This window comes from Lepisosteus oculatus, chromosome 8, assembly GCF_040954835.1.
Source record: "Lepisosteus oculatus isolate fLepOcu1 chromosome 8, fLepOcu1.hap2, whole genome shotgun sequence".
NCBI classification, from domain to species: Eukaryota; Metazoa; Chordata; class Actinopteri; order Semionotiformes; family Lepisosteidae; genus Lepisosteus; species Lepisosteus oculatus.
In genome coordinates, this window is record NC_090703.1 from 12,244,509 (window position 1) to 12,256,143 (window position 11,635).

Sequence of the window (11,635 nt, forward strand, 5' to 3'; positions counted from 1 at the left end):
ACTGAAATTCCAAAAATGTGTAACTTCACTTCAGTACTTATTTAATCAGCCAATTAGCCATGAAAATTGTATTCAAATCTCTTTATATATGACGATATAGAAACATTTTTCACATATACAGTACAATATTCATTATTGAAAATTATAGATACCCTTTAAGGAATATTTAACAGCCAGACATTACAAAAAGAGAAACAACCCTACTTCTTACCCAAATCAACAAAAAAGGTCTAAGATGGTGTTACAAACCAGTCACATTCATTTTCCAATAGTGTACCTAATATTTGCCACACGTTATGTTGGCATAAGATATAGTACACCTTCTAAAAACATACATATAAGGTATAATAAATATGTATTGGAAATAAATATAATCTCATAAATCCAAACCTTAAAACCCTTAGACTTAAAATCATACATTTTGAACAGCTACTACACTCCATTATATAAAATGGTTTGACAATACTGTCATCATTTTTTATTAATCAGACAATACTTTCTTTTCTCCTGAAGACAGGTTAGACAGCATAATAAGGCTTTTCTCAAGAAGCTTTTGATTATTTCTGCAAAAATGTGAATGTTGCATATTGCAGTGTGCAGGAGTTTTTTTTATGTCCTGACTTCAGAGACATCTTAAAACACTGAAACGTCGGTTTCAATTTTTTTAGCATTGATAATCTCAGAAGAAAAGAAATCAGACTTTGCATTAATAGTTCCAGTTTCCAATAAACGTTACTCTGTTCAAATCAGTTAAAGTTAGTATCTGACTGGGTATGGGGTCCACAGACGTAGGTCTACCATTAAGAGTAATTTACTACTTACGAGTAATTTACTACTATTTAGAGTAAGTATAGGTATATGGGGCTAGAATTAGAATTAGGCTTAGTGAACAGACTAGAGTTAGCCAAACAAAGACTACAACTTAAAAAAGCTATTTATCACATAGTTTGTGTAACATTTTACTTCTTCATTCTTCACTTCTTGAGTTTCCTTGTTTTCATATTTAGCTGAAACAGTTCCATATAATTGTCCAAATAGTGAACAATGTCTGTGTTCTACAAATGTATTGTGTGAACAGCACTACAGTTTGCACTTAGCTAAATAAGAAGATCACAGTACCATTGTATACTGTGATAAGTACTCATGGCCATGTTTGAATAGCACACTACTATCTATCCCCATGCCTGAAACTAATACAATTCTGTGGCCATGGTATTTTGCCTAATTTACATATGGCAGCACAAATACACATTAGCATAATCAGATATTACCAGACAAAATGTAATTGTTTCTTATAAAGAATTGAATCCCAAGGGTGTGCATCAGATCAAAGAATACTTAGGACTTTCAGTAATTCTAAGGTCAAAGCTCAGTTGATTGTCTTATTAACATTACAAAGAAAGTTATCAGAATGACCGCCGAAAAGCATCTTCCATCTTTTTATCACAATCCTTATTAGCAAATTAATTTTCCCATGTTTCCCAACCCTCAACCCACAGTCAGGAGTTTCACATTAGATTAATTAAGTTAACCAAAACTGTATATTAAAAATCTATATTTAATAATGTGCTGCATCTGTAAAATTAAGTATTAAGCATGTAATATTTTCAAAAATGACACTGGATGGATATGGACTGTGTTACCCAAATTGTTAGAGGAGCCTTCAGGAAAGAAAATTGTTTATGATTACAGTGAAACTTTGCCAAAATAATTTTTAGTATTGAGATGGAAAGCTACGATTTCTAGAATTACAGTCTAGATATGAAAATAATGAGGTGGAGAACAGGAACAGAATAGACACAGACAACACCTGGATCTCTGAACAAAATCACATTTTTTATACCGTTAACATATGATTGAAAACCTGTAAAAGAATAAATTGAAGTAGTTCAAGTACAGTAGGTAGCGGTGTCAGCATGTGTAGGCTACAAAGCAACAAGTAAAGGTTTATTCCATGCTGAAAAGAGAAGAAATAGAACACCTTCTTTGAACAAGGCTCCACAGCCAAAATGATGTGTTTCTTGTCTTCTCTTTTCAGCCTGGAATGATCCTTTACTTGTTCCTTACAACAATAAATGTTGACCATGAATAACCTCATGCACCTCTTTATATGTGTTGAAATGCTGCAGATCTTTTAGAAACCTAGAAATGTCAAATAGCTGCTTGGACCATAAAAGTATGCAACAGCCAAGTAATTTGGTCAACAGAACAAAAATGTATATCTTTAAATGGCTTGGCTCAACTGAAGTATATGCTATATTCCGATTCACAAATGTAAAATGCATATTGTTTATAAATTGATTATTTGAGGATTTCTCAAGCATAATGACAGGGAACAATGAACTTTTAATATTACTTAATTTTTTAATTAATTGATATTCTTTTAGGATAAACATGCGATTGATCATTAATGAAGGTTAATTTGGGTTATTAACACTTAATTTTCAGTTTACTGTATATAACACATATTCAAGAATATAAGCAGCCTTTAAAATGCCTTAAATGGAGTGATACTCAAAACTGTTACAGCAATCTCAGTATCGATATCAAAGTTAAAACAAATATGAGAATATTAGTATAACACAGTGTATTTATATCGATTTCTGCAAATTATGGATCACGTTCGTCCAAGAGAGTTTATCATGTTGTTCTGAGAGTATTCATGACAGTGAAAAATTCTCCATAGAGAATTGTGTCAGTCTTAAAATGTCAGTGCATTAAAATTCAAAACACTTTGGACTTCAAGCAACATTAATAAACTGGACACAAGTAAGAAAAAATATATCTGGAGTTGAATATAAAAAGGGTAACTACAAAAGTGTACACTGCGATAGATCACTCATTTTTCCAAGCAATCAGATAAAGACAACACACTGGTAATACCTAATAAGAAAATAAAAAAGGTGAAGATAAGAATGTTTTTCTTGGTGTCTTGAGTAGCAGAAACAGTGCTGATCACAGGATTGGACCTTGTTACAACATATCAGTACAAAAAACACACAAACTTACCCTCTAATTAGCACATGAATTTGCCATTTTTCTACGGAGTGAAAAGATATAAACTCAAAATATATACATTCAATTACAAGGCTCAAAATAGCCTTCAAAAAACAAACTCACTTTTTCTGCAAAAAGCTTCTCTAAGAAGCTCAATTACTTTATAGTTTTAAACCAAGTTCAGCTTCCCGAAGGTGTACCATTACATTAAAAGGTTTCTGAAAGTCTTATTACATTTTGCAAATGCAAATAAGTATACCATGTCAGTGATCACATTTAATTTTTTCTTTTTTATATATATTTTCATGCATACAGATTTCTTTATACCAAGGAATGTATTACAAATTTACAAAAAAATGTAGTCACGAATCCATTTTTTTTTCTTGTTAAAACAGCTGTTAAATTTAAGGTCATGCTGTAATAATTAATGCTTACATTCCGAACCAGCAGAGGCATATAACCACATTTCCCTAAATGTGTATTTTTCTAAATATCAAATATCTGCTAATATGGAACAATTAAAGGTTTATTCCATGCCGAAAAGAAGACACAAAGTTCAGTGTAGAGCCTTCTTCATAACAGCAAACAGATGTGTGTCACATGAAGAAGGCTCCACAGCCGAAACTTAGTGTCTCTTTTCTTTTCAGCATGGAATAAACCATTACTTGTTCATTTGAAGCCTACACATGCTGATGTAGCTACCGGTTTGAACTTCTTCTGCCTGCTAATATGTCAGTCCATTCAGTCTGACAGACGGATATCCATTTACAATAATGGACAGTGATGGTCCTCCTGTCTTCTTCTCTTTAAGCTGTCTTCCAATCTAAGAAGAAAACATTCTGTAAAACCTAAAATGCGATGTGATGTTTGGCTTAATCCTAAACTCTTTAGATAATTTATCCATTTACTCTTGCACTCCTTATTATTATAGTACAAAAAAAACATTTCATGTTGCTGAATTGATTTCAATCAGATGTTGCCTGAATTTATGTGATACATCTCTCTACTTAAGAGAGTAAGAGTAAGAGATTTAAAGTACTGAAGGTACTGAAAACATTGAGAGCTTTGTGAATCTATAAACGGATATCAATCCCACTGATGGATTACAGTACTTTCAGTCTTTCTTGTGTAGCTAAGAGATTTGAGCAACTTATTTAAGGAGTATAAAAAGGGCTTATCGCAAATATATTAGTTTATCTGAATGTTTCCTGCACTTTAAAGTATTAAAATCAAGACACAGCGAGAGATGATATGGATGAGAACATTTAGCTGTGGCCTTGTCAACATTTCAACTAACACTTATGTGTAGATATTCCTTACTAATGGGAATCACTACAAATATTAACAAGAAGTTGATCATTGCTGCTCACAAAGTATGACCAAGACTTTTAAAATGTGATACTTTTGAGTCACATTTGTTTTTCAGTGACTCCACATTCTTTATAACTTTCAATGGTTGATCTTGTGTTTTGTTAACATATTACACTTTTTTAATGTAAGTTTTATTTTATGTTGTATTCTAGGCAGGTGTTACCAATTTCCTTTTTACCTGGGCAGCAGAGGGAGTGTCATGATGGAACTGGGTTTGCTTAGAAATGAGTCCCAGGAAAACACTTCTCTCTCCTCTTCCTCCTTCGCTGGTCTGGACCTCCTGTTTGACCTGAAGCCTGTTTTCATACCGCTGTATGCATTGCTGGTACTGGTTGCCTGCTGTGGGAACCTCCTGCTCATCGTGCTCATTGCCATTAATAGGAAGCTGCACAGCACCACCAATTTCCTCATCGGGAACCTGGCGCTCGCTGACCTGGTCATGTGTCTCTTCTGCGTCCCGCTCACTGCCTCCTACGCCTTTGAGCTGCACGGCTGGCTTTATGGGAGCTTCATGTGTCATTTTGTCATGCTCATGCAGTCCACCACCGTGTTTGTGGCCGTGCTGTCCCTCACTGCCATTGCAGTGGATCGCTACGTGGTTGTGGCGTATCCCATTCGAAGACGAATTGGCTGGCGCTGCTGCATCTATTTGGTTGGTACGATATGGCTTTGCTCCTTGGCCCTCTCGTCTCCAACCTTTCTGCACACCAGCTACCTAGATCTGAGCACTACAGGATACACCATGGCAATCTGTGAGGAGTTCTGGAGAGACCAAGAACAGCAAAGGCTGATCTACTCCTGTTTTGTACTCCTGCTGTCCTACTTTATCCCTCTCTCTGCAGTCTCTATCTCTTACTGTGCCATCTCCAACCATCTGCGCAAACGGAGCATGCCAGGGGCTGCCGTAGCAGCCTCCTCTAACCGAGAGAAGTGGGCGCACAAGAAACACAAGACCTTCCGACTCCTGCTGGTGTCTGTGCTCTGCTTTGCTTTCTCCTGGCTCCCCCTGCAAGTGGTTAATCTCATCAGGGATCTGGATTCAGACTTCACCATTCTGGGGAAGAATTACATCAATGTGATCCAAGTCTCCTGCCATCTGGTGGCCATGAGCTCTGCCTGCTACAACCCTTTCATCTATGCCTCGCTGCACGATAAGTTCCGCTTCTACCTGGGAAGATATTTCTACCCACGCCAGCGGCACAGCGGAGGGAGCAGTGTCCACACCTCCCAGCGCATCCCACGTGTCCACACGTGCTCCACCCTAGCAGACATACCGATGGTCATCACAGACAAGCTGGTACTGGAGGGACGCTTCTCATTTAACTAGAGCCTCCACCCCAGCAAAAACCAGCCATCTGGGTTAACCACTTACCACCACGACAACACTTTTATTGAAAGAATTGTAAAGGGTTAAAAATAATCGAAAAATTTGAAAACATTACAAAGGAGACTTTTTGTGATATTCTGATGGCTTCAAAGCTCAAGAAACATTTAGGTCAAAATTCTTTTGAGATGCGCTGTGCATTCCAAGCTGAGACAGGAGCCGAATGATTTTTCATGAAATGCTGAATACCAGTAATTGAAAATTCTGTTTCTGCATCTCTCATTGTAGTGGCTAATAGCCTGAACATTCAAGAGCAGCAGTGAGAGGAAAAGCCAGTATTGACTGCAGGAAGCAAAGTGGTGAGGCAACTGACCCAAGCTGACTTTACTGGAAGGAAACTGAGGACCTTAACAGCTCAGTGTGAAACCTATAGGAAAAACATTGAACTACTGTGACAATTTAAAAGAGAATGACGCAAGCTTTTAAGGACAGAATTTCAGGTTAGTCAATCACAGTGTTGTGCTCCGACACGTATACTCTGCGTATTTTGATTGGATCTCAGAAAATGTAATGTGGGATGTTACTTGTTAAAAGCAAATTGTGCCTTATTAATTACAAATGAGTGTATTCTACAGTGCAAAGCATAAGAAAAATGAGTGCAAACAATGATTAAAGGACAGTTTAACAATTAATTATATTAAGCGTTATTAGTGTAATTGACATTTATAAGTGTGCTAGTAAGTGTGCTACCACAACAATTGCAACCATAGGCTATAGGAAATTGGTTTAATCTGTACATCTCTTATCACAATCAGCCTGTGACACACAACACTAGGTATACACAACCAGCTGTTTACCATGTTTCTGTTGTCCAGCTTTCTAACATGATTCTAACTTGTCTGTTGTATTAAGATGCAACATCTTAATACTGTCTTATTTATCATGACTACAGGACCACTGTACTTAAAATATTTAGCATCCAATACAAGAATACTTAGACCAAAAGTGCAAAACACTACATATCATCTACAGCTAAAGATGCTATTTAAAAAAAGTTAAATAATTCACAGATGTATTAGGATCGTTAAATTGTAGACAATCCCATAAAGCAAAGAATAGCAAAAAAGATCAATTTGAAAGCTAATTATTTGCCTATATTATTCAAAAGCACACAGTCAAAGTTTCTAGAAATAAATTGGTATCTCTACCAGGAACTAAATTCCAGATGTGTTTACAACCAACTATCCAAGTTCAACAGTCAAATTGTAATTATGAATTTACAATAAAATTTGAAACAAACTTATCTAGCTGAAAATGTTTCAGTGTGTCCTCTAGTGTATTTTAGTGCTTGGTTCATTGTATTATGTACAAGTTTAACTACTTTAGGAAAAATAGTTTGAGCACTCTGGTACTTATACTTTTCTGTTTTACTAAAGGTATGCTAAACAGAAAACATTTAATTTGAATGCAGATCTTGTAAAAAAAACAACACAAAACTCAATGGGAACTTTCTCAATTATAATTGTACTTTCCATGGATATTGTTGTGTAAATGTGAACGGGTAGCTTTACCATTTTTATACAGCAAGAAAGTACAAATTACATCACTGGGGGTGAGTGTGGTTAGGAGGGTACCGGAATTGGCCAATTTAGGAAAAACTGTGAATGTCTTGATCATTAGTACAGATACGAAAACCTGAATCATGACAAAATCATTATTTTTTCTCTGGGGTCAACTTGGTTTACCTCTGGTTTTCAATTTGTGACAACCATATATGATCTTTAAATTGAACACCACTTTAAGATGCAAGGTCATTACAGGTTATTTTGCCATGGTGCACATCTTTCTAACTTGTGGAGAAAGCCTTATTTAGCCACACATGCTGTTTTTACTAGGTTTGTTTCCTTTCTCTCAGTTTGGAAAATGGATGTAAAGTCCTCAGATCTCTAGCAGACTTTGAAGAGCCACTCAATGTGCAAGAGCATGCAATTAATTACTAAATCAATCTTCTCCGCCTACAGATGAAATATAATTAGCTATGTGGAAACAACAATACTTATAAGGTTTTTAACTATTGCATATTCTGATCCTCAAAAATAATGGAACACTCATGCAAACTGATTTAATCAAATCCAAATTCAGGAAGGTCTCCCTCACCTCTGCTGCACTAACTCGGAATTCTCTACGATATATGTCCTTCCTCCACTCCATCCCCAAATTCATTGTGGAACAAAACTTCTGGATTGCAGGAATAATAACCTGGTTGACTCAAGCACTTTGCCAATGTATCACTGAGCAGTAAGGTTGCCCTCTATCTGCATTGTTGGGGCCTTGTTGTGTTATAGGCATGATCACACTTTCACTGCCTCACCTGTTCTCATGAGCAGTGGAACAAGAAAAAAGACACACAATTTCTTTAAAAAACAGGTGTGCAGTGTTCAAATGCATTGATAAGAATTCTGTATAAAAAGATGTTCAAAAAGACAATAAAATACAACCATCCCCCTTTTGAGTGATGAAGATTGCATGGTCACTGTTTGTAAGATTGAAGACAGCCTCTTTGTATGAGGAGTGGACCAGAGAATAAGATATTCTGTTTCAATAATCAGGCCACATCCTTGAAGGCAAAGAGCCTTTGCACAGACCTAGGACTGTCATGCCATTCTCCTGCAGCATGAGGTACAGCAGGAGGAACCCCAAGAAGAAATAAATTGCATTTCAGCAGATTGACTGTATCACTGTGTCTGCATGAAAATGATCAGCATGCTTGGAGGCCGTTCAGGGCTAACATTGACAGCTGACAGTTAACATCTGTCACCATGGCAGTACACACAACAGCTAAAATGGAGTGGTGAGTGGCTTGGTCATTGATGAAAGCCACTTTACCCTTTACAGACCTGATGGAAGACAAGATGTGGGTAGATGGTTTATTTGGCAATGGTTTTAATGTGATTATTAGATCTCGGAGAACATAATGAAATTTCTTATTAACCACTCCACGTTGGATCTTGGTAACAGGGAGAAACATTACGCCTTTTAAGAACGGGTGAGAAATATCTAGTAGATTGTACAGTACATTTGTGCTTAGTGGCTGAAAGACTACCACTATCAGATCCACCATGTAATGAATTACTGCAAAATCTCAACAAAGAAGTCTAAAGAAGTTAAGAAAACAGATAAATCCTATTTAACTCTACAAAGAACTCTTTTGTTTTGACAGGTTTTTGTATACGCACATTTCGGCAGAGCTTGTGTATCTATCACCACTTGTGATAGTATCATAAAATAATTGTCAAAATTTCTCAGAGTTCTTTGAATTGTTGGAACTTGACCTGTTCCGATTCTGAAAAGGAAACGGAAAAGGCTAAATGAGCGCTAATGATTTGGCAATATGGTTCCATTAGGTTCTTTAAAGCCACACTTGCACCAAGTATTCAGAAATAGATTAACAGTTTTAACACAAATTAAATTTTCTACATCATCACATACAACTTTTTGTGTAGCAGTGAAATCACTTGGGCCTTTTCTAATCAGATTTTAATGTGTCTTGTGGTGTAAATTAACGCCCAGTGTGCCATGCTCTATGTAATATGTTCAGCTTTTGAAGAAAAAACAAATTCTGTCTGTACTAGAGGTATGATAAATAAAAACTCTGTAACCAAATCCAAGTCTCTTGTAAAGAAAACAACACACATGTAAACAATGAAACTCACTGGGAGCTTTCCTAATTTTAATTGTACTTTCCATGGAAATGACTGTATGAATATGTACGAGTATCTATACCATCCTTACTAAGAACGAAAGCATGAATAATAATAAAGCATGCCTAATATGAGTGCAGATATGAAGTTAACAGAATAAGCCATTTTAGGAAAAACTAAATGCCTTTATCACCAATACAGAAGATAGGACCTGAATCATGTGATAAAACAATCATTGTTTTTTTCACTGGGGTCAAGTTGGTTTGTTTCTATGGTGTCCAGGCTAGAACCACTGTGTTTCATCTTTATAATAAACAATTTACACACTGGGATGATATGAGTTTATTTTTCCATGCTGCATTTTTTAGCTTTGTTGTGGCAAAGCCCTTGTTCAATCACAGATGCTGTTTTTACTTGTTTTGTTTCCTTTTGCTCAGTTTGGACGTGAGTGTAAAGTGCTCAAAACTCTTAAATTAGTCTTCTCCTGCTTGCAGACCATGAAGAGCCACTCAATGTGCAAGTACATGTAATTACACCTAAATCAATCTTCTCCGCCTACAGATAAAAATATAATTAGCCATGTAGAATCGGCAAGGAATGCTCATAAGATTTTTAATTTGCACATTATCTTTCTAAAAGGAAGAGAGCAATTAGTATGCATCCCTATTCAAATGGTAAATAATGTATTTAAATGATAACAGGCAGAAATAAGGTACACAGCTAACACTAGGTTCTAACACAAGGACTGGGTTTAAGGTCTGCGTAGATCAATTTTATTTGTGAATTGTTTTTTTGTGAAATACATCATTTGTAAGCTTTAATAAATCTTGTGCAATGTCATTGGCACTAAAATGATTTTCACTGTCTTATCATTTCTCTATGTTTTAGTGCTTCTTTTGTCTTTTTCCAAAAATAAAATATTTACATGCTATAGACATGACATTCACAGCCTTGTTCTAATACATACTGGGTTATGGAAAGTAAAAAAAAAGAGACTTGGAAATAGCATTTCACTTTCATATCTTCTCAAGTAAACAGACAATTGACAGAATAGGTCAGACATACTGTACTGTGTTAGCTATGTTGATCATAAGCTCTTAACAGGATCTGAGCTAAAAAGATTTGTAAAAAAGTCATTTAAAAACATTGAGATGCATAATCAGAGAGTTCATTACAGAGTGACCCCCAGTGACACCTGTGAAAATCTCTAAATTAGCTTCCAAGCTTATACAAAACCAATTATTAAGAATAATAACACCTCCTGCAGTTGCCTGTTGATTTTAGCAGTAATCATGAGTCCAGCTTTTAACAGGTTCAGGAAGCTTACCATGTATTGTGCCATCTCACTTAAAACAGTAGACATTGACATGGGATTATAAGCCCTGACACTGCCATCTCTCTGGATGCCAGATCATAGTACTGGAAGTATCATCCTCTTTATTTGTCAGTGTGCCACATTCTCTAGATTTTGAAAAACACAAGAGAAGGAAAGGCCGTAGACCATGGCACTGAACACAGCTCTCCGCTGGGAGAATCGTCAAAAGGAAAGAAGGGATGTAGCTACTTTTAGTCTACATTGCAAGTACATTGTTAATTGATGGAAGAGCTGGTGATCATTTTAATCAGGCTTACTTTCAGTGTTTTGCCATTGTTTCACTGATGAGAATATTTCTCCTCGCACCCCTACAATCGAGTCGTTTTCTAAAAATGATCCTGTGGCGGCTGAAGCTGAAGAGGCTGATTGTGAAATTGCTCCGGCTGATTGAAAATGACAGCTCCGCTGCTTCTTTTCTGGCAATCTAAAAGCAGTTTAATTCCCATCAAACTCCTGCCACGTCTCTGAGAAGTTCAACCCTTTCTTTATCCAGTGAAGCAGGCCAGCAGCTAGGCTTTCAGATAAATGCAGCGATAGCATGTGAAATGTCCTTGGAAATATCAAGGGAAGTGTTAGCATTGAAAATATTAGAGCAAAAACAGGATGCTCAGGATGCTTCCCTACAAAGCCATGTTAAAAGAACACAGAATAAAAGGATATTAGATGGTTAATAAAGGCTAGTAAAGAAGGTACAATAAATTTTCAATATACAGTAAATCTAATTGTACAAGCAAACATTAAATGTGTGAAGGACACAAAGGTTAAACACATACCTGCAGAGAAAGTGATGGATACATTACCTTTTTTTAAGAAGATATTACTACCGTTTTCTTTTAGTATTTTAGTGCTATGTTTAGTACTAAAGTT

At 36.1% G+C, this 11,635-nt stretch overlaps 1 protein-coding gene across 1 annotated transcript; it reads left to right on the forward strand.

Annotated features, from left to right (window-relative positions):
- The first annotated feature begins 4,549 nt into the window (after window positions 1-4,549).
- On the forward strand, window positions 4,550-9,725 carry prlh2r (prolactin releasing hormone 2 receptor). Its single transcript, XM_015339247.2, has one exon. The coding sequence runs from the start codon at window positions 4,568-4,570 to the stop codon at window positions 5,693-5,695; it is 1,128 nt and encodes a 375-aa protein (XP_015194733.2). The 5' UTR covers window positions 4,550-4,567; the 3' UTR covers window positions 5,696-9,725.
- Window positions 9,726-11,635: the final 1,910 nt, after the last annotated feature.

Excerpts from the sequence above, each read along its gene's own strand:
- prlh2r (XM_015339247.2), top strand. The coding sequence starts at position 4,568 with ATGATGGAACTGGGTTTGCTTAGAAATGAGTCCCAGGAAAACACTTCT.